Here is a 23,975-nt window from a genome sequence, read left to right as displayed (position 1 = left end):
TGGAATTCCTGACAAAAAGGCTAACATATAAGATACTGATTTTCCCTTTTCACTGATTTGATGAAGTAATACAGAAAGACAACTTGCACTGCCTTCTTGGTGAGACCCATCAACAAGTGCAGTTTTGTGAGGCTTTCTCCAAATCAGTGTCATACCAACAACTCCCTGATGCTCAGTCACAAATAGATGTTCAGTCTATCATGGCCTCTGGACAACAGGTTATGTGTATTCATGAAATCTGACTGTCTGATTGTGCAGTGAGAGCTAAGATAAAATAAAATAACATAAGAAAAGATAAGATAAGAAAACTTATAGTTTGTTTATCCCAGATTTGGGAAATTGTGAGACGCTATCTTTAGCTTTATCACCAATTAAACACCAGACTCTGGTACGGCAGTTGACTCAAGACAGACAAACAAGATGCAGCAGGAAAACACACACACACGTTTTGCTTTTCATTACAATTATAGAGATATATGTTCAATAATGTGCAGCTCAAAGACTATTTCAAATGATTTCATACTGTTGGATGTCAGTCCTGATTCACACATATGCACAATCGTGGACATTAAGTCTGTTTGATCTGGTGACTGAATAGTATCTAACAAAGCATGCAATAGATTGTGGCCTGTCTACAGTTATCTGTATCACTCTTATCCAATGGATGATCGTGTCCCTAATCAATAGTTTGTGAGTCCCTGATGTGTAAAATATGAGGAGCATTTGCTTGCCTAGATCCCTCACCCAGAACAGGGAGATGAAGAAATTGTGAATGTGTAAAAATAATATAAATAAGTCTGTAAAGATTACAGCAATACACATATACATTCAGGTATTTTTCTAACCTACACCTTCACCTAAATATTATATAAATGATTAGAAGAATTTAAAGTTGTTCACAATGATAAACATTAGGGCACATACCCCAAAACCTTCTAATTTTTTTAGAATCTTATCTTAGGTTTCTAACCGAGTTTATGCTTTCCATTGTTTGTTTGTTTTAAATAAAAATGCATTTAAAATATATATTTAAAAATACGCCTAATTTCTACGGTTTTATTCAGAAGCTCCTTTTCTAAATGACGCCCCAGTTATTTTTTTCCATCCCCTAATGAGAACTTACGGGCACGGCCGGGTCAGTGACCGCGCACGCTGCCTGTTTATCTGTATGAGAGGTCCTCGGGAGCGCGCCCCCCCTGGCCGAGGAAGGTGAGCGAGTGTCTGGAGGGGAGGACTCGGGAGCGCGACCAGCCGAGGGATCGATCGGATTAAACTCGATTTGAGTGAAATTAACACAAAGGAGAGAAGAGCAACGCACAGTAGTCGGCGAGGTCGCGGATGCGAGATACGCCGGAGAAATAATTCATGAAAAACACGAAACTTGAACTTTTTTCCCTCTGTTTATTTATATTTCAAACTGAAAAGGACCACCGTGGATTTTTTTCAAGCAAGCGGAGATACTAACCCTACTAACGAGGAGTTGATTTGATAAAGAGCCCGAAGTGACCGAGCTTGTTGGGTAAGCTAACAAATGTCCCTTTTCACTGAGTGCATTTAAGAAAAAATTCGAACAGATTTTGGCACAAGTGCAATGCTTCCATAATAACACAGGGTCCTGAATTAAAATCGTTTATATTCTTTCTGAATAGCAAGTTTTCCATACTTTTTCAGCACAATCGGACTCTTTAATCCGCCCAGTGAGTTGTGGTTTTTAGACCGACGAGCATTTCTTTCAGGGCAAACTCGCGGGGAAGGTTCTGTTTTAGACTGCAGGTTTATTTCGCATCTGTTTTATTTTTTTCTTTCAGTAGAAAGTCATTGAAGGTCCGTGTAGCTGCCATGCCGACATGCTAACAATAGCAAGTTTAGCTTTGCCACCCGCAGCATCGCTCACTCACACAGACGCACAACAGTCCCATTAGTTAGTTGAAAAGTGGAAAGAAAAATGTCCAGCACAACACTGAGAGCCTCGTAGTTTCTGAGTCAGTTCCTCAGACAACTTATCGTCCTGTGTAATATAAAACTTGAACTTAGTTCATTTTTAAAGTGTGAGTGTTAGCCCTGTTAGCTAATTGTGTTGAAGCTTCTAGGAGACACGAGGTGGCTCGAGCGTAGAGGTGAGTCACTAGCCGACTGAATGAGCGGAGCACCGAGGGAGATTCCCAGCGGAGAATACTTGGCAGAAATCTCCAAAAACGCCGCACACTGGCTCAATTGCACCATTTAACAATGAAAGTATAAATAATAGTTTGATTTCAATAGAATTGTAGTGTTTTGTGGTTAAGGGGACAGTGTTAAGAATGTGTAGTAGTCGGTAGTTTTATTGGACGAAAGGGACAGAGCAGTGGAGGAGAGGAGGGGGGAAGCTGTGAGGCCAGGCGGTCATTCCATACAACCGTGTTTTTCTTGTTGTTTTTACCATGCCTTGTGTTATCAAAACACTTTGGAATGTGCTGAAAAAATTGTCCTACTCGTGTACAGCTTTGGAGTGGCGGAGAAAGTATTTTACTTTAACAAAAAAACCGAGATGAGCGAATCGTTCCCTGGTCCGAAACGACGTGCGAAATACCGCTGATAGGCTAATTAGCTTTGCTAGCCGCTGGAGGTTGGCCCAGCGCTAGGACACAGAAGTTCAGCTAGCCTGCTAGCCAGCTCTCATCCTCATTGTGTACGGGCAAAGACCACTTATTAGCCCCACCGGGCTAGCTACTAACCTGCTCGAAACGGTTATCGATCAGTGCATAGCTCTTGGGCAAGGGAATTAACTTTGCTTCTTTTTTCACTTCACTTTTTGACGAGGTAAAAATGCAAAGTTACATTACAGATCCTCCTTAGGTCTTTCCGCCTTTCGGCTTTTGTTAGGAGCACTTGTTTGTTGTGTTACATTGTATCCGGCGACCGAAGTTTGGTTACACTTACGATTACACTTGTTACTCGATGTGGAAGGGGGGAAAGGCAGTCCTAAACACCTGCCCTTGTAGTTCCACTGACACATCTTTACCATATACTAAAACCGTATTTTTTTCTTTGTACAGTCTTAACTTAATTGCGTGTGTTTCTTGCGCTATCCTGTTCTCTTTCCCCATTATGTGTTCTGTAATCGGCCAACTTGCATAATGGTCACCCTGCCGCTCTCACGCAACTCTGGCACTAAATCTCTGGAAAATAACCGAGCTTGGTCCCCCCTCAGAAACACGCGCTCGTTTTCTATTCGTTTTTACTTTGTGGTTTTAGTCAGTGCGACACATTTCAGTAGATTTGTGCTGGGTCTTTATGTTTTTTCCTCCCGTTTCCCATAGAGGCAGGAGCTGCTATACCCCCACCACTACCACCTTGTGTCTTTGAGCCAAGATGGCAGCTAGTCATGTTTAGCGGGCCACAGAGGCCCTGACCACACACACACACACACAACAGATGCTCAGCACTATTTGGTCTCTCTCCCCTCTCTCTCACTGCCCTTTTTTGTGGTAAAATTTGAGCCCCCCTCCCAGCTGCAAGGCTGACTTAGTTTGCTAGAGACAGTTAGTCTTGGCTAACCTGAGACTTTTACATAAAGTTAGATTCCCCTCCCTTTGACAACGTGTGCAGAGGTGAATGTTTTAATTTTGCACATATTTAGATTGATTTACTAAAGTAGACACAATGGTTGTTATTTTTTTAGAGTAGCCCTTTCCCCCCCGTTTAAATAGTTCTGACTTAAGTTTGAAGTATGTGGAAGTCATGCTGATTACCCTCGAGTTGTCTTAATTTTGGCTGGTGAGTGTGCATTATTCACTCAAAGAGCCAAATAATACAACCATTAACATTTGAAACTTCATGAAGCAAGTTGCCGGTAAATCTGTTTGTCGCGTTGTCATAAACTCTTTGTTCCACTAAAAACACAAAGCAGAATCTGCCCTCTTGTCTCATTTTTAACTCTAAAAGATGGGGATTCTGTGAGATTAAGGAGTTTTTCTGTTTCCTATTTTTGGTGGTGGTCCCAGCATGGCCACATCTAGGGAAATCCCTGCCACCTTACAGTGGGGCTAAGATTGGGGCATACACCACACATACAGTGAAATGCAATTTTAAGATAGCTCTGCTCAGAATGATGCAATCAAATTTCCGTGCTTATAGCTGTACACTGATGCTCATTGTCGCCATGTATCCCCTCCCCCATTATCTATATTCAGTGATTTTTAATGAACATCTGTCTGTGCAACTTTACCCTGATCCATTATTTTAACTTTGACATTTTCTTTGGAGCAGGTGCCCATCAGTTTGTCATGATTTTGAATAAGCCTACTCCCTGTTGTTGTGGTCTATGAATCATTAGTGTGGTCAGTGTTGGTTATCTGGACATTTCACTTTTGGTGTGCAGTCATCTGATGACCTTTTCACCAGCTCTTGCTACTTTCATGCTGTGAAGAATAGTTCAGATTAATATGGCTAAACTTACACAAGTGTACGCAAAAATGACAGATGAGGAGAAACTAAAGACAAACGAGAGGAGAAATCAGAAGTAAACTTGTTGGCATGTGGGAGAACACTGACATTTTTGTATTATGCTGGTTAAAGTGACATTTGTTAACATGTTGGGCCTTCCTCTCTCAGTTTAATGTACACATGTACACAAGTTCATAATTTCTCAGCCTCATTTCTCAAAATGCTAAAAAGCAACTTTAATATCAAAGGCGCATTTTCACTTTCAGCATTGCACCTACTGCCCCGAAGTGATTTTTGTGTCTGACTTAATGCATTAGCACCCACTCTCTTGGTCTGTCGAAGTGTTGAAGTTATCTTACACACTCAGTGGGGTTAACAGTGCAAATAAAGTATTGACCACAAAAAGGAAGTGCTAGATTCTTGCCTGTGTTGCAATTAAATCTGAGTGCGAAGCAGAGTGACTTGTCTGGAGGGTGATCTTGATTTGGCACGTGGGGTGCTCTTCAGTGGTTAGGCTCTTTAAAAGCTCTGTAAATGCATTTTAGTGTGAACGTTCCTCCCTGTCTTGATTTGTGTTCACCTGCCTGCAGGTTGGCCAGGTGATCTATGAAGCTGCCTCTGCAGACTCACTCGTCCCACACTCACAGACTCCCATTGTAACCAGTAACTGGTTTATCTAAGCCTCTTTTCCACTAGTACTGCCTCGACTCTACTCGGTTTTTGGTTGTTTTCCACTTCAGTAGAGTACCACCTCACGTGGTCTATGCAGCTGAAAGTTCCAAGATGCCATTTGTCACATTTTCCGATCTACTCAGCTCACTTGGAACCCCAGCAAAGCAGGTACTAAAAAAGTACCTGGTACCAGGTAATACTACCAAATGGAAAACCACAATAGCTGACTAGGTACTAGTGAGAAAGGGCTCCTAGTGAACTGAAAATGTTTTAAGGGACTCACTGGAGAGGCAGCCGAATGACAGAAAGGACCAGGCCAGCTTGAAGGTAGGGAAACATCAGATAGCGTGGGCTTAGCTGGTTAGCAGCACCTGAACTTTAAAAACAGAATACTTCATAAATAAATTATAGTGAGATACAAAAACACAGATTTCAAACAGAAGATGGAATGGTGTGCAGAGAATAGTATCAAGTAGACCAGCATCATAAAAGATGTTTTAGTGGGAGATATGCAAGTCACTCCAGTTGGTCAGCACTTTCAGAATAAAATCAGTAAATAGTGGAAGCAGAAATTTGTCATTTGCCACCTTTAGTCCTGAGATAAGTTGTAATGCCCCAGCTGATGTTTTTCTGGACAGTAGTGTTAAATGGAATAATAATGAGAAATCAAAAAGAAAATTGTTACATTATTTTAAGAGAGCTGACTTGCAGTTAGTAAACAATGGGTCCTGAAACCTTCTAAAATGTTTCTTCTGGATTTTAACCTATGCTCGCAGGAGACGCTCCATGAGGAGCTAGTCTTTCTGTAAGTTTCAGTGAACAGCCTCCAGTTAAGCTCTATAGACACGCTGCGTAGTACAGATAACCTCTGGTTGAACTGTAACAAAAGAAAAATGTATACAATGTTTCTGATGTAGATATGATTTATAACTGAAGATAGGTTATCTTCACAACGTCTTTGTAGAAGTGGAGCTTACGAGAAAAATAACTTTTTCTCATGTATTAAAGAACAGCTGCTTGTTTATGGGAACGTCTGTGGCGTTAAGAGCTGATGCATTGCAGGCATTTTTGAAATCCATTTGAGGTCAGCGGAGGTTTCGCTGTAGTTATGTAGTTGAAAGTAATGATGAAAATGGCCTCACTCTCTCTCACTGGACACACAAGCGCACATAAGATGGATGACACTGATTGCCCGGCCAAAACTGAACTGAGTGGATTGTCTGCAGGTTAGCTAGCAGCAGGTAATGCAGCGCACTGGACAATCTGGTGCCGAAAGGTTGCTGTTGGGTGTCTGAATCAGATTACTGTTGTTTGTTAGGGGGGCCATTTTGTCTCCTATCATCATGTGTCATAGATGGCACTTCTGTTAGTGGGGATGAGAAGTGGTGCTGTTGTTTGCCTCCATCTCTTTCATCTTCGCTATCTATTGCTCCACCTCCACCCCTCAGCCACCCACCCACTCCCTTTCTGCCCCCCTCTGCATAAGCCTACCTCCTTTTTTTTCTAGTCTTCTTTCTCACCCTTTGCATCTCTCTTTCTCACTCTCCATCTTTGCCTGGCTGTCTGTTTTCTCCCCCGCCCTCCGTCCAGCGCTCTCATTTCCAGCCAAAAGGTTAGCGGGGGTCTTTAGCACTGTGGTGACATTCAAAACTGAGTGTCATCACTGTGTCTACTGCTTTCTCTCATCCTTCCCTCTCACCTGTCTCTCCCTCTGCCCCCTCCTTCTCTTCTGCGCCTGCCTCCCCCATCCTCCTCCTGCAGCGAGGGCCTTCTGGACCAAGTGCTGTGCCTAGGAGAGAGGCTGGCATTAATACAGCTCTCAAGTGTTTGTGTGTGGGCTGTACGTGTGTTCTGTATGTGCTGGAGGAGACGGCCTGTTAAGTATGGGCCTTTTAGTCTGTTGTTGACCTCTGCTGCTGTATATACTTTTGGAATATCCCGTTTCCCCTCTTCAGCTCTTTGCTAACATGGGAAGAAAATAAGCAAAGCTAAATCCAAGGCCTTTCCACTGGTAATATGTGGGAGTTTTGTGTCATCAGCTGCTGATGAATCCTATTGCTGAAAAGCTCCGTCAGCGCCATGCAAAAATCTCATCAGTTTCCCGGCGCTTGCTGTGGTTTAATGGCACTCTTGTGGCATCCACGCATCCTTCTTGCTCATCTTCGATCACCATTTCTCCTCGGTGATTCACGTTGCTGATGAAAGATTAAGTGCTGCTTGCTTTTGGAATCAGCATCCAGTTAGGGAGATGGAATGAAAACAGGATGATGTTAACTACACGTGAAAGAGATTTCAACCAGTAAAGACACTTTCGTAAGAGGTACATAGATCTTTGTTTTTGGCAGATAATATTGGAATTTCCTGAACATGTAAATGACTGATCCTCCGTGAGCCTGGAGGTTTCTTCTTCTTAGAAGGGAGTTCTTCACTGTTGCAAAGTGCTAATCGTAGGACATCATCAGATTGTAGGAGTTCACCTTTTATATGTAGGGTCTTGAACTTTTATAAATATAGATTATAAACCACCCTGACACATTACTGTTGTTGACTAGTTCCATCTACTGTTGGAGTAGGAGTTGGAGTAGACTCTGGAAGTCTTAGCACCTGGGCAGGTGGGGCAAGAAGTGTAGCTATCCAGGCTCAGGGGATTTGGTTCAGACCTGGCTGTCCCATTGGTTGAAAAGGACATGTCGATAGCAGTGACTGACTGAGCAGCAGTGGGGGTTGCATTCTGGAGAGCCTGTTTATCATCAGTGTGTGAGCCTTCCTGTTTGCTCTTGCATAAAGGGATACCTAAGCATTTTGACTTTCATGGGGAATTCACCATGAAAGCCTTTCTTTGGAAGCCTGTGTATTCATGTTTTCTACAAAAATGAAAATCTAGACCGAGAGTCAGGAAAGTACTGCCTGTGATGTTCTTGTTGCTCAGAAGTATTTCCAAAGCTTCGTTTTTTTTTGTTTTTTTTTTGTTTTTTTTTTGGTCTGAACAGGTATGACAAATCTCTCAACAGCCCCAAAACCACTGGTGGTTTTCTTTCAGCAAGCTGATCTGACTCCCTGCTACTGACAAATCCTGTAGTTTTTGAAAAGACTACTGCTTTTGAACACTTGCAGGGTTTTCCCCAAAGCCTGTAATAGTGGCAGTGTAACACTATGATAAGTCATTTGCATTACCAAGCTACAATTTCCCCCTCACCTGCAGCCGTTTGATCTCCGAACTTCATATCAGCTTATGCCTGCTGCTCTGACTTTCTGATCAAGATTCAAACAACACTGGAATATTCATATTAATGAAGTGGTTTGTTTTAGACACAGGGGACGCCTGTCTCCTTCGGCTCTGAATGCCTACAGCTACAGACTCTGAGGGGTGGTAGGGGAAATACCAGCATTAACTACAGCGCTCATCCTGAAAGCGTCGGTACATGTCGTCTGACTGGGCATTGTGACCTGCCTCCTGATCTGAACTCAATGTGGGTCAGATGCTACAAGTCAAATATTAGTTCAGCCTACTGTATGTATTAAGGTCAGATAAGATACTTAATCTGGTCCCAGTCTATGGCAGAAGTTTTGGAAACTCATTCATCCCTAGAGTTTTAGTACTGCAGAGGACAGGCTGTAGAGTACTTTTAGGAGCTGCAGAGATCTTTTAAAGATGCATCCCTCTGGCTTAATTTATAAATTTGAGACATTTGCTTTATAGGAAAAAAGATACTCCAATGACCTTATTGCATGTGAGGGCCTATCACAATTTAAACCAGCATAAGTCTTTCTTGATTTGCATAAGCTCTTTCCACAGATTCTAAATGCATTCTACAACCATATATATCCAGTGACCTTCTAAGTAGATGAGTGGAGGAAACCCGTCAGCTAAGCACAAATGAAACATTCAGGTTCTTAGGAAGCATTTCTCAGCAGTCTGTTGAAAAAGATTCAAGTCTTTGTCTAAACCTTTGTTCTTGGTTGTGTTTTCCTGTTTGTAGTAAGTGACACAAAGTGTAGAAAAGAAGACTGAGAATCAGTCTAGTCTATTTTGACATCCTACATTTGACATTTGGTTTTGATTTGCTTCACTCTGCTGTTGAGTTTTGATGACTAGAATCTACAGAATTTAGGAATGCCAGTTTCTGTTCAGAAGAAATGTTAACATATAATTACCAATGACTGATACTTGTTGTAAACAGTGTTTTGTACTCATGTAATGGAGTATTATCTCACTATCAGCTGAGATAATGCTAATCGCTAATTCCGCAGTGACACAGACAGAACAGCTTGTGTGTAGCGCTGTGCACGGGAACAGAGAGGAGGGAGCTGGGACGACACACTGTCAAGTTTATTTCCTAGCTCCAGCATGAAGAGAAAGTAATGCATGTAACAGATGGAGAACAAATCATACTTAACCTCATTTACATACACCAATGAATGATTGAGACTCGCCGAATCAGTGAGCACAAATGGATGGATATAAGCTGAACAGGTAAACCGGCACTGAGTCATAGCATTTGCCTGCTTCTTCAGTCCTGTTTTTTAACTTACAAAAATGTCTTTTTAATGCCTTAAAAGGGATTAACAGGAGCTTCAGGGCGATATATAAGGGTTGCAGGGTTAGGTACTTATTTGTTGCGAAGCCAGTACCGTGTTTGTCTCCACCCTTCAGCTCTTACTAGTGGTTGATGTTCATGACTCATAACAACACGTTGTAAGGAGTTCAAAGAGGTCGGTAGAGTTCTCGTTTCAGCAACATTACAGTATTAAACAGTTCTCATAAATGTTAACCTGGCTATTGATTATTTAATTCTCAAATCAGGAGAACCGTGTAAGATATGTTACCTAAATCAATGGTTGGAACTTTTGAGCTGACCATCAGTGTGATGGTTCCCCACCCTGGTAATGTGCTGGCAGAAACCCTGGTATTGGCAACAGATTGGTGTCTCGAAAAATTTGGAAGCTTCAGTTATAGCTTTGGTTTAAAGAACTCAAAAATCCTGTTTAGGCCCGAAAACCTACTAAACCCACTAGAATCTTTAAACTATTTGGCCAATATTTCTGGGCATATATGTGTCACTTTTTAAATAGGCTTGCTTAAACCAGTGATTTTCAGGGAGCATATAGCTTCACAAACCACATGACAGGTTCTTTAGCTCAGTGAGCACAGAGACATGCACTCTTTCTCTCTTAGCAGGTTCCTTGGCTACCCCCTGTGGCCTACTTCTTTCTCTCCCTCCCTCTCCTGTGTCTGTCTCTCAGCCTCTGTCTTCTGGGATCAGACTGAGAGCCGGCCAGTGGTTTTTCCTACCACATGGTAAAGGCAGGGAACAGATTGGATAAACACAGCCCTTTCCTGCTGACCCACCGCCACCACCCACCCCCTTCTCCAGTCTCTCTCACACACACACAAACGCAAACCAACACACACAGTGTCCATTAACAAAGCAGCCGTGCGTAAAATAACCAGATTTTCTTTAGCTTCACTGCTTCTTTCTCTTTTCGCCTTGCTCTCTTGGCCCCCCTCATCGCCACCCCGTCAACCCCCACCTCCTCTTCTTTCTTCCTTCCTTCCGGCCCTCAAATCCCAGCCCCAAACACACGGCCATGCATCCCCTCACTTGAGCGTAATTACACACACAGCTAGCCAGCTCTTGCACGCTGTCCTCCATTTGGGAACAAAGGTATAAATTATAGTGGCTTAGATCCTGGTGGTAATGGGAGGTGGGTGGGTGCACACGTGTCCTGCAGATGAAGAGGGAGATCATTTGCTTTTTAAAAAAAAAAAACCCCCCCCCCCCCCCCACCCCGGAGGTGTTTAGTGAAGTTGCGCTTGCTAAGGCACTGGTGTAGTTTACTCTTTGGCTTGGTTTTATTTGTCTGTACCTGTCTGTGCCTCAGAGGAAACATGGTGTTGTTGACATGGCAGAGATTTCCTGTAGTAAAGCCTGGAGGCTACAGACAGTTTAGCTGCCAAACTGTCGACGGCACAGACAGAACTGTATTGAGCCACTGTTGGCTAATCTCCCTCCCTCACACCCCTCCTTCACCGCAGGCTGACGCTGCATGCACCAAGTGATTTGCAGTCATTTTGGTCAAGTGTAATAGATGTTAACAAATAAAAACCAGCAAGTGTCTATAATAGTGGAGAGGAAAAAGAGTAGAGGAAACCACTAAAATGAGGCCTGTGGATCGAGAAGGTGACAGCCCCATGCAAATCGTCAACATCTCGAGATTTCTCTGGAGTGTTTAAAATGACAACTTCAATAGGTGTTCAGAAATGTTTACAGAGCAGGAAAAAGGTGAGGTGTGCCTGCTGCCTGCGGGTTTTCATTCCAGCCCAGTTTACACCAGGTGACGTCACTCCCAAACATGCCTTCACGCCGACGGGAAGAACATATCAGTTAGATCACCTGACGTGGGTGATTGTCTGCACTGAAAACTTGGAGACTTGTCACGCTGTGTTTTGTTAAATGGCCAACAGATATATGATATGTGTAAAATGCTCAATATACAGAAATTGTAAAAAATAAAGTGGGCATTTCTGATTGGGCCTGGCTGCCAGTCTTTTCTTAGAGTTCCTGTTTGGGGTTGTTGTTAAATGAAAGCCCATCTCTAATGCATTACAGTGAAAGGCTGTGTAATGCCTCCGGCAGCCAGAGAAGGCCATTCAGTTGCACTAACTTGGCAGTGATATTCTGCGGTTTCGGCTTGGCTGAATGGGTGGCCTCAATAATTGTGGTTTGACAGAGCTGCACAGTCAGTGTGAATTCCTGAGCCTGGCTGGTGATTGCATGTGTATTTTTCAAGTTGGCTGAAACTCATGCATGTATAGTTGGTTAAAACTATACGTACACGAGCCTTTCAGTTGTGTTTTCAGGTGAGGTGGAGCTGGTAATTACGTTATTTGCCTCACAGGCCTGTGCACTCCTCTGACAGTGCCCGAACCAAACCCTTTTCATATTGCTTCTAGCTGTGTGTAAACTGGAGAGTGTCTGCTGCTTCAAGGTCAGTGTCTTGATACAGTATCTTAGGTTTTATTTTGGGACACGGTTTGCTTGGAGTTGCAACACAAAGAAATGCAAAGGAAAGGCCCTTTCTCTCCCATCCTGACCCTGTCTTAGCTGCCTCCAGTGCTTTCTTTACACTGCACAGAAATTACTAATAAAACCCAGCATTTGTGTGCTGTAGATCATTTTTCACACAAGTTCTCATATTTGACAATGAATTGTTTTAATGACGACTGTTAGATTTGTTGATTTTGTAATTGTCCATTATAACTGTCAGTATGGTGAAATTAATCAAACATTAGCCAATATATATAAAATTATAAATATATTTGCAGATAAACATCAGTTAATCTTGTGATAGTGGTAATCAGCCAGGCACATATCGGCTGATAGCGCATTTTGTTGTGCTCTTTTACGTCTCCTTCAGCATTTTATGTCATTTTGTAGATTTGACATTTATCCAAACGCGGTCGAGTTTATCCAGTTTTGATGCTGTTACGCCAGCACATCCTCCAACTCTATATATGAGCAATTAGTGACAGACTGGAGCTAAAATAACATATTTAAGCTGCTCAAAATAGATTTCCCCACTAGTTTCACTTGCCACTTTCTGCTCAGTATGTTTTGTAATTATATTACTCTTGTAATATAATTGATTGATATTCTGGATTTTTGCAGTGTCTTGTGACATGAAAGTGGATCACTTTCTTGTCGTCTTTTTTTCCCATGAAATCTGTTACTGACATTTAATAACATGACAGCAACTAAAAAGGATGTTTACCTTGTTCATCACCATCAATGTTTTTGACTAATGTTTTTCTCTAATACTGAAGTTTTGTTTATCTGAGTCATCCGCCTTCAAACTGACCCCTGTTGTTAAAACCTACATTGACTGTCACCTCTGAAAATGCTGATAACCATCAGTGTGGTCGTGTGAAGCCACATTAAGTGAGCATGAGCTTTCGGCTGTGTTAGTACCTTTCTTTTTTTTATGTCACTGGATGGCTGAGTAAATTTGTTGGATAGGAGGTCGAAGTGCCTACCATACTGCCGATAGCACACAGACTACTTATCAACAGCTTGCCCTGCATCATAAAAATGGGAGGTCTATGTTGTTGTATGTGAGCTGCTAAGGATACTTGCTGTTGAGGGTCAAGCATGAAGGCTCATCACATGCCAAGATACTGATTTGCATAGCTGGGAAGGGACAAAGTGTTTGCTGCTTCATGCTAAACATTGACTGCTATGTATTCAGTTGGCTCAGATGACAGCTTGCTTGTTTGTTTTTATGGGGTTTTTGTTGTTGTTGTTTTTTTAAACGGATACATCTGTGGTGTTCAGTATGGATATATCTGAATTTCTACTTGGACCACACTTATGCTGAGGAGCCGGCAGGAGGAGCATAGGGGCCTAAAAGCCTCATCCTTTGATGAGATTTGGCATTTAAAGTGGCACACTGGTCGCTCACCTAATTCCCTGTGCAATGACAGCTGGGCCAAACTGTGCACGTGTTTTCATATATGTATGTCACTGTGTGATCTCTGCAAGAACTCAAGTTTGGGCTAAAACTGCAAAGAAAGTGGTACAGAAAGTTTAAATCAAGAGAACAAGGAGTTTGTCTTTTCCATGACTGAAGCAGGTTTCACAGAGGGATGAACAGATACGCTAGAGAGATGGAGGATGAAATAAAGAGCAAGATGAAGTGTATCCTGCTCCATCCACTCGTTGCAGACGAGTGTTATCTTGTGGGAGGCTAAGTTCTAAATGCCAGACAAGAAATGAGGAGGATGAGTGGAGCAAAGGAGCCTCGAGACACACACACACACGTGCAACTGCGCTGTTCTCTCACACACACATAGATGGCTCAAGTAAGTGCTTATATAGCTACATTTATTTAGTAATGTGGGATTCACTCATATGTAGAGTGTGTGTGACAGGAAATCAGTTACCCTCACACTAGTTTGCTGCAAAGGATGTGACATTACACTCAATTACTCTCACCTGAGACACAGACACAAGTAGAAAGCTTTCCTTCCTGTAGTGACTGAAATGCACTGCGTTTCCGAGCTGCTGTATTCTTGGTAATCTAGTAGCTGAACACAAATTTTTTTTTTTCTTCTTCTAATGCAACACTTGATGTGCTGCTTTAAGAACACGCAGCACATTGCCTTAGCTGCCATGCAATGTTTGAATGACTTATACAAAAGCAACTAGACATGGCATAATATCTTTTCCTTATTTTCTGTCATAGTGTTACATTGGTGGAGACTCATTTTAAACACGGCCAATTTTTCAAAGGAGTTTAATCTATGTACAATTAATCCTAGTGAGTCAGATGCTTATGATTCACACTGCTCTACTCAGAGGAGATATCCTACTTTGGTCTTCTCAGGCACACAGCCCTGCCCCTCTTAAACTTGCGGTTTAAGAGGGGCAGCCAATCAAATGTTGACTTGAAGTGTACGAAGCTGTAGAGGTTGCTTCCCAAATATGAAATGAATAAGGATCATTTTGACCTGTGTATCATGCATAGCTAACGGTTCGAGAACAAAAGTGGACACACAAATGTACGTTCACTCTCTGGTTATTGAGTTTGAAGTTTGAACCTGCTGAACTTCAGTGTGCACCAGCAGGCATGTCCATGTTTACTGTTTATAGTAATGCCCTACTGGAGCTAGCAAAAATATAGCTGACCGAGTGAAAAGCTTTTATAGGTGTTTCTACTTCTTTATGGAAACACATCTCAACCAGGGATCTTAAAAAGGGGCAAAGGGCGTGTCTGAGTTTTGTGCAAAGTTAGCAAATTCTACAAGAAAAGTGCTGTCAGCTTGACACAAACAGTATCAGATCTCCTTTATAGACCAAGGTCAGTGAATTCCCCATTTATCATTGGTCCTGTCCAGTATATGATACTGATAACCTGTGTGCCCTAGCTGATGTGTATTTAGAATCAAGTTTCCAAGTTCTTATTTGTAATCCAGAGGCCCTGTCTCAACACATGCATGTCAAATTTATTTTCATTCCTGTTCCCTCTGACTAACACTCTGCTGTGTAAGTCACAACTGTACAGTTTTGCCATTAGGACAACGTGCAGATATTTGGAGACTCCATCCAGGTGTGGCAGAATAAGTTGCGTTACTGGCAGAAGAGTGAAATAATTAATTCAGATGAATTGTTATCCTTGTAAATTAAATTCACATGTTCAGAAGTCTAAATTACCAATTAGTGATTTTTAATTGATGATTAAACTAGTTTTCAGGAACACGGGGAAAAAACACATTACATCAACACTGCATGAAAAGTCAACTGTGCTTGAGACGAGCTTAAATGTGCTTATTTTATATATAGTTATAGAAATATATAGCTATAATTTCAGAAGAGGAGGAGACTCGGATTGTAAACAAACATGTTACTGTCTGTAAAGCCATTCAGGTGTTAGCAGCTCTCCTCCCTGCAATTCAGTCACTTAATACTAAAAACCAACTGACCAAGACTAACAGATTTCCTGCTTTACAGGACAGATATAGTATTTTTGTCACTGGCGACTGGCACTTTGTCAGAAATGGCTCCAGGTAAAGCAGTGAAAATGTTCTCAATATAAAGTTAAACTCTTGTTGACGAAACTACCACTAGTTTAAGTCTTGGATGCCTTTGCATTTTGCCGTAATAAGCTCTTTGTTCGTACAGGCAGCTTGTTTACGGCTCATAGGTATGGAGGAAAGGACTCTTAATGCTATTTACACAACAAGAGTGGATGCTCCCAGCTGGCATCTTGGAGTTTTGCAACAGAAAGGCTCAAGGCTTAAAGGAGAGCTTTTTCACTGTAGCGCTGTGTCATGCTAATGTCATGTTACTTAGTGAATGGCTTTAGTTTATAAGGGTATTGTCACCCAAAAAGCAGACATTAAAGAGTATGCAAAGAGACTTTGAGGAATCACATCTGGTTACAAATAACTTGTGCTTGTTAGTCTCAAACGTTAACTTTTAGATTCTTGAAACTTTTCAAACAAAAAAAGTATTGGATTAGTTTAAAAGTATCACTTTGACTTCTGTGTTTTAACTGAGTAGAACGTGGTAGTTTTTACAGCATTCAGAGTTTCTGGCAATAGCAGATGGTGGGAGCAGTGAAAGGATGTTGGACCAATCAGTTCTAACAGTTTTATCCTCTCGAGTAAAGCTGAAGAGAAAACATCTGCCTGGTGACAGGAAGCAGCAGGCTTTATGTGAAGTGTGGTCATATTTTTGACAAAACAGTAGCAGAAGTGCTGCTTCTCTGCCATGCAGACTGCACCAAATGTAGGCCCAGCTCTGTGATAGGCACGTGAGCCAGTCCAGGATGCACCCCATGCTGTGATAGACCTCAGCAGACTGTATGCTCAGACCTAGTTAGCCCGCAGTGAGAGGTGCTTCACTAAATCTGACGATTTGGAATGTCAGTTGCCTACTTTGATTATTTGTGTGGGCATGAGGAGTTTTACAGTGCCAAATATTTATTAAGAAGGAAAACTTGCTAATGCTTGTGTGCTACTTTACGTGAGTGGAAATAATGACACGTTTTATCCCCGATACCCGCCGAGCTCTATAATGAACCAATATGTGGGAGGGAGGAGTGGAGGAGGATAGAAATGGGGCGAAGGAGTTTGGGGGGGTGGGGAACTCTGTAGCGGCTGGCTGTTGGTTTTTGCAGCGCATAGAAGCAACAAGCAAACCTCCCCCAGTCCTCTCTATCTCCACTACACACACACACACACACTTCAAGCATGCTCAGATCCACCTACCTCCATCCTCTCACTCGCTTGTTACATTGGCCTCTAAGCTTCTCAGATTCCTAATTTTATCACACAAATAATGCTGAGTTCTTAGCAATAAGTTTCCCATACGCATTTTAATCTAGTTTTTTATACAGAGGGAAAGGGAAGCCCACAGGTAGCAGGTGGCTAATTCCCGTACCTTCAAACATCTGCCAGGACTGACTGGTTAGTTAGCCAGCTGAATGAGTTGCTGACTGAAAAGCTAACCACTGACTGACTGGTGTATGGGCAGGCTCTGTGGCCTGTTGGCTTGCTGTTTTCTGGCTGGCTGAATGGCAGCTGCTGCTGTTCAAACAGAGCTGCATCTGCTGGGTCCTTTGTTCTAACACACACACACACACACACACACACACACACACACACACACACACACACACACACACTCAATGACTCCAAGTGTGTGTTGGAAAAGAAAGAAGTTCTTTGTTTAGTAAAAATGGAGGTGGGGGATGGTCTCTTGGGGGTGGGGTGATATAGAAAAGTTTGATTCAGTGGTTGCCTTTAAAAAAAAATAATTTTTAACATCTTCGTGTTTTACCTCACCGGATAAACAAATCTTTACGAGTGAGACCATCATACCATAGTTAATAAAGATGGCAGTTCAGTTCTGCATGCAGAAGAAAAGCATTTTCTAAGAATGGAAAAAGAATCAAAATAAATTGTGTTCTTGGCTTTTACTCCTGAATTCAAAAAGCTACCTTTGTAGAAAATGTCCCTACAAGAAATGTCTAACTTTATACGATACCAACCACGGAGGAGAAAAAATGGTTTTCATGCTCATCTGATTACCCGTTGCTGATCAATACATCTTAGATGCTAGCTTAAACTAAACTGTGTTGTCTCTTTGTACAGGTGATCAGCACCATCAGTACTCAGGTTTATGATATGATTATGTTGTTGCAAAAGTTACTGTAGTCTCAGGGGGTTGGGAAGCGTATCTGTAACCGGAAGGTCGCCGGTTCGATCCCTGGGCTCTCTGTCCTGGTCGTTGTGTCCTTGGGCAAGACACTTCACCCTACCGCCTACTGGTGTAGGCGATATGGCAGCCTCGCTTCTGTCAGTCTGCCCCAGGGCAGCTGTGGCTACAACCGTAGCTTGCCTCCACCAGTGTGTGAATGTGAGAGTGAATGAATAGTGGCATTGTAAAGCGCTTTGGGTGCCTTGAAAAAGCGCTATATAAATCCTTTTTTTTTTTTTTTTTTTTTTTTTTTTTTTTTTTTTTTTTTTTATATATATATATATATATAAATCCAATCCATTATCATTATTATTATTATTATTATTATTATTATTATTAGTGTAACTAGCCTCTAAATCAGTTGCTTTTCCAGTGAGTCTCCACGTCCGTGTGTTGGACTGCAGCTGATGGCTGTACTCCTTGCTCTGCTCTCCACCCTCTGTGAGCTTGGTGTAGCTGAAAATGAACCAGCTCTCCACCTGTTGTAGGTTCTGCTTAGAGCTGCCCTGGAGCAGAGCAGAACAAGGGTTCGTTGACCAGCTGCAGCCTAATATAGTCTAGTTGGAGCAAACCAGATAAGATGCTCTCTAGGTGAGCTGCTGAAGGATGCTGGGGACTCTCACAGCTTTTTAGCAGTGACTAATCATTGGAAATAAGAGTGAGGAGGACTGAGTAATTGTGGATGAAGTCATTCGCTCATATTCATCAAAAAATGATAAAACAACTTGCTGAATATAAAGTTAATATGAGAAACTGGTATATTATATTGTTACTGGCATATGGAGTCCTATACCTGTTAATAGTATCACACTACATGAGTAGATTAAGTTAGGTGGCTGTGGATTTACTATGTAAACACTTTATTAATACAGAACTATTGAAGACTAGTTCTGTATCAATTAACAAAGGCAGCATGTGACAGTTCATCGGGGGACTGTTAAAGTAAATTATTTTCATAGTGAAGCATCCAGGAGCTCTTTGCCCTTCTCTGAATACCTGCATTAATTCCACTGTTTCTTTTTCTCTTCCTGTCTCACCAGAAACCTTCATGAGGACCATGGTGGAAAGCTTCAAATTAGCAGCTATCTGATTAGCTTCTCACCGCACAACAAATCTCCCTCCATCCAGTCCCCGCCATCTGTGGGGCCTCCATCCAGTCATGGCGGACCCTGGGATGTTGAGCTTATTCGGGGACGACCCAGGGCTGTTCTCAGATGGGTTAGATGGTTTAGGAGACTGCTTTCCTCAGCAGTCGGTCCCAGGCCAGTCTGCTCCTCTTGCCCAGCAGACAAATTCCGCTCTGAACCATGAACACCAGGGAAGCAGGGGATACCACCAGGGGATGATGCATGGGAGTGGGCCTACCCCAGCACAGCCTAAATTGGGGCAAATGTACGACCATGGCCCGTATACAGGCTATGATCAAGCCGGCACCCCTGGAGGACGAATGATGGCTCAGAATGGCCCCAGCCAGGGTCCCCCAAATGTGAACACGGCTATGAATGGCATGACCTCCCACTACCACAGTAACCCAGCTAACGCTAGCAACCCCCACCATGGGTACCAGGGTGATACTGGAGGAGGAGGAGGAGGTGGGGGAGTTTGGGGCCAGCAGCAGCAGCAGACCAGACCAGCTTATCCACAGGCTCCAGCACAACCAGGGGCTACTCCCAACCAGATGGGAAGCTACCAAATGTCTCAAGGCAATTATGGTGGGATTCAAGGTCCACCCACATCTAATGCAGCCCGCATGAATCAACACTACCCTCCACAGAGCATGGCACCCCCTCCTGCTCAGGACACATCTCACTACTTGGGACATGTTGGAATCGGGGGTAACCAGATGAGACACCCTCAGCCTCAGGCACAATCCCAAGGCTATCCCAATATGGGACACACATCCCGATATCCACACTCCCCATCCAGACAGCCGCCGCACCCCCACCACCAACAAGGCATGGGAGGGTTTGGGGGTACTCAGTACTCTGGCTATCAGCCCCAGTATGGTGCCATAGGACCTGGGATGGGCCAGGCTCCTAATACTAATGTCAGTGCTAATGCCAGCCAGCCCATGGGATCAGGGCAGCTTGGCCAGAGGTTTAACCAGGGAACAGGCCCGGCAGCAGGGCAGCAGGGACAACGATACCCCCCTGGACCACCACACCAAGCCCATCAGACTCATTCTGCCCCAATGCAGCAGCAGGCAGGGCAGCAGAGCCAGCCTATGCACCCCCTAAACCACCCGCAAAATATGTCCCAACCCCAAAACCAAGCCCAGTCCCATCTTGCCCCCCCAGCTCAGGGAACCTACTCCTCTCCTTCATCCATGTCCCCAATGCGGGTTTTGGGAGCCCCGACCCCTCCTCCCGCCCAACAGGGCAGACCTCCTAGCACAGGGCTAGCTGGGCCCCCAGAGGTTGCAGGATACACAGCAATGCATTCTCCACCCAGTGCTATGGCCCATCCACAGAGGACTCCACAAACCCCGCTGCCTGCCCCACACCCCCAACACCAGCAACCCCATAGCATGGCCCCCAGTGCGGGGCAGATGTATCCTGGTATGGGGCCACAGCGTGGTGCACAAATGGGACCAAACAGGCCTCAGCTCCAGCAGCAGCAGGGTAAGCAGTGTTCTGTTCACGGGCTTCACTTTGATCCTTTATTGGCGATCAAGATCAGTTTCTTCAATTTACAAAAGGACAGAACTAGAAACTAAAGCCATCTCCATCATGGTTGTATTGGCTAAATACTGAGTAAAGCTTAAACAGGCACATGATTTGATGCCATGATACTTGAAATGTGACTTTTGTTTAAGAGAAATGATCAAAATATGGAAAAGTAAGAGTATGTCCACATCTGTTTGGGGGGGGGGGGGGCATCAAAGTGTTCAGATGAATTTCATTATCAAACACAGGGTAAAAAGGAATACTGCCTTGATTCCATCTAAATAGTTGACAAGGGTGACACGACGATAATGATTCTTTTTTTTGTTTGTTTGTTTTTTCCTTTTTTGTCCTGTCGCTTTATCCAGGGCACGAAGCCCCCGCAAGCCAGGGCGGAGACCAGCGTCTACTCCAGACCCAGCAGCAGGCCTCTCGAAGTGGGCAGCATATGCAGCCGGCACCCATGAGTTTTCAGGGACCGCCTGTTGGTCAACATGGAATCCCGGCTCCAAACCAGGGCCTTGGGCCACCCACTCAGAGCCCTCAGACGCAGCACACACACCTGCCCTCACACCCTCATCACTTGCAGAGCACGCCCCCTCCCCCCAACCAGGCCTCCCACCCGTGGGCACCTCCACCTTCTGCCTCCCACCCACTCTCCTCACCCCCTCTTACCCCACAGAAAGTGCCTCACATACAGGTGAGTCTCCGTCAAACAGACACTTTGATGTGGTAGCAAGGCTGAGTATGTGTGAGTGAGATCAAGACTATGTGCATTTGTTTTCATGTGTGGGTGTATTTTATGTGAATGTTTATTTTTCATGTGGGTGGGGGAATGTGTGTATTTGGAGTGTAAGGGAAGTGTGTATGTGTGTGCAGGAGTGTGTGTGTGTCTGTACATGACATTTGAGAACACAGCGGTGCATTGGGCACTGGCTCACTGGGGTTTTGTGTATGTTTGTTCATGGTTTTTTTTTTTTTTTTCCTTTTGTGTGTTCTGCTGCGGGCCTTGTGCACGGTGGTTGTGTTTCCGTGTGTGTGGTGGGGGGAGGGGGTATGGATTTTTGCAGCCGCTTATTTCCTGTGAGCTGCATATCCTGCGACACGCGTGCACACGCATGCACAGAGGCGCCACTAGCATAATTTCTCCTCCCCCTTGCTTCCACTATCCCCCTCCTCTGTAGAGGAAACCTCCCTTCCTGTCTCTCTCCTCCCAGTCTCCTCTCTTTCCGCTCTCCCTGTCTGTCTTACTATTTGTCCTCTCCTTTTCAGGGGTGCCATCATTAAGTTAATGTTGTGTAGCCGGATGTGCAGAGAGACAGTTTGGACAACAGGGAGACCGTGAGGATGGGGTGTGATTAAGTGATTTGGAGTGAGAGAAAAAAAACATTAAGAGGAAAGAAGTGAAAAACTGAAAGAAAATCTCAAGTGAAGGGAGGACAGGAATGGTGGGAAGACATTCTCAGTGGTGACCAGCACGTTTGTGGGTTTGAGTGCCGCCTGCCACCATTGCCGCCTGCGTCACGTGTCCTCGCCTTCCATTAGCTTGTTTTGTTGCTCAAAGCCCCCTTTCTCCACTGACCCATTCACACACAATAGCAGCCCTATGGACATACACACCCAAAGATCCAGTCCCCATTTTCTCTTCCACCCCCACGCCTCCCCACCTCCCCACTTCCAAGCCTACATCGCTGTGTTCAGTGGTTGACATTTCAGCCGTCACACTTAATTTATCCAGCACTCCTGACCTACATGCCAGGTTGACTGGTGAGCCTTGCTCCTCACTGGGGCATGCACTGCATGTGCCGTTCTGCCATTCTGGCTCTAGCTGCAGGCCCAGCAGCCCCCGTCATTACACACACACACCAACGGTGCTCTGGAACGGAATAGTGAATGTGCCTTGAGAAATAGGATAGCCTAACTAGAGGAGTTAGAGTAGCGTGTGCATGTGGCCCGGGAAGCAAGGTTTCTGTGCGCCTCATGATGCACTTGTTAGAAAGAGCCCCACACACAGACACACACACCAAGCTGGTCAGTCAGTCATGATGACTGCATGTCTGGTACTCTAAGCTCCATCTGTTCACTAAGCATGGTTATTACACATGCACGCACACATGCACGCGTGCCTTCGTCAGCAGCTCAAGGTCAAAGCTCTGGCAGAGTGCTGGGGTGTGACCTTTATTCTACATCTCACGCACACTATGTTGTGTGCAGCACTCTAGTTGACATATAACGCGCCTGTCTTACCCCTCCCCCTGCTCTGCTATACATCTAGCTTACTGGGGTTCTGCAGCTTTGAGGAAATGCTGCTTTGATATGAAGACGCCGGGTGCTCGTTTTTTCGAAGTTCGGCGAATGAAAATATTCTGCAGCTGACTGCTTACTCAACACACGAGCACAGTTCATTTTTCATTGATTTTTCTCTTGGTAAAGTTGAAATTTATCCCATCTGAACTGTCTGTCTATAATAATAGATGGATGCTGGGATGGACACTTGTCTTCTGGATTCACTGGACACACAAAGTCAAACTAAGTGAAAATGATCAATGGAGATTGACAGCAGATAGTATGACTTTGTACTTGTATAGACATATATATATGTAACAAGTTATAGGCATATATACTTTATAACAACATAGACATGTTAGAGGTTAAGGAAAAAAGTGTTTTGTTCTAGTACCTCTTCGGGCAGTACAGTTGTTCCTGATATCTCCTCATTGGTGCTTTGATTATGTTGTTGGATAGCACTGCCTTACATGACAGTCCAAAGTCTCCTAAAGCTGTTTATCTGTGTTATACTGGTGACTGAGAAGGCCACAGTATATGATTCACATCCTTTTTATACTCATAAAACCAGTGAGTCAGTGAGCCCTTGTGCTATAGGTGGGAACCGGTTCCACCAGGATAGAAATTTGTTTGTATTGAATCTTCTCTCTAAAAAGAACATGTTCCCCATCTTACACATAAAGTGTCAACAAAAGCAAGCAACGTTTATGTTATTAGAATAATATAACAAAGTGGTGTGCAGTATTTATCCCCTCAGCATATGGCTCACTTGACCTTTGCTTAAGTTGTCAAACTCAGGACTATGTTTTAAGTGTAAGCATCCAGGTTTTCTTGCATTATATTTTAAACTGAAATTTCCAGATCACCAGTGTTCATATCTGTGAAAGAAATGCACCATTTTTCTTTTTTAAGGAATTTCTGGTGTTAAAAATTCCTTAAACCTCCTAAAACCCAAACTCTTCCACGGCATGCATTTTTAATTTCTTTGATATTTGGGCTGATTGGGACCTGATGAATGTAAAAACAAAGAATTACTAATTTATTTATTTATTTATTTTTTTACCTAATTTTTGTTTCTGAGAAAAATGAGAGCCACTTATGAGGATAGTCGTTTAAAATTTCGATAGAACAGTAGCAGTATAATGTCCTCGTAAGTGGATATCAGGCC

General features: G+C 43.5%; 1 protein-coding gene across 1 annotated transcript in view; it reads left to right on the top strand.

Moving 5' to 3' along the window:
• The first annotated feature begins 1,218 nt into the window (after nucleotides 1-1,218).
• chd7 (chromodomain helicase DNA binding protein 7) overlaps nucleotides 1,219-23,975 on the top strand; it is a 72,232-nt gene continuing 49,475 nt past the window's right edge. The window contains exons 1-3 of the mRNA XM_085439989.1: nucleotides 1,219-1,519; nucleotides 18,899-20,479; nucleotides 20,890-21,221. Coding sequence (XP_085296115.1) covers nucleotides 19,018-20,479; nucleotides 20,890-21,221 — 1,794 coding nt within the window. The 5' untranslated portion in view covers nucleotides 1,219-1,519; nucleotides 18,899-19,017. The remainder of the gene's footprint in view (nucleotides 1,520-18,898; nucleotides 20,480-20,889; nucleotides 21,222-23,975) is intronic.

This window comes from Copadichromis virginalis, linkage group LG18, assembly GCF_057382275.1.
Source record: "Copadichromis virginalis isolate Kocher_CV1m ecotype Utaka linkage group LG18, C_Virginalis_male_GT1.1, whole genome shotgun sequence".
NCBI classification, from domain to species: Eukaryota; Metazoa; Chordata; class Actinopteri; order Cichliformes; family Cichlidae; genus Copadichromis; species Copadichromis virginalis.
This window is presented reverse-complemented; position numbering and strand designations above follow the sequence as displayed.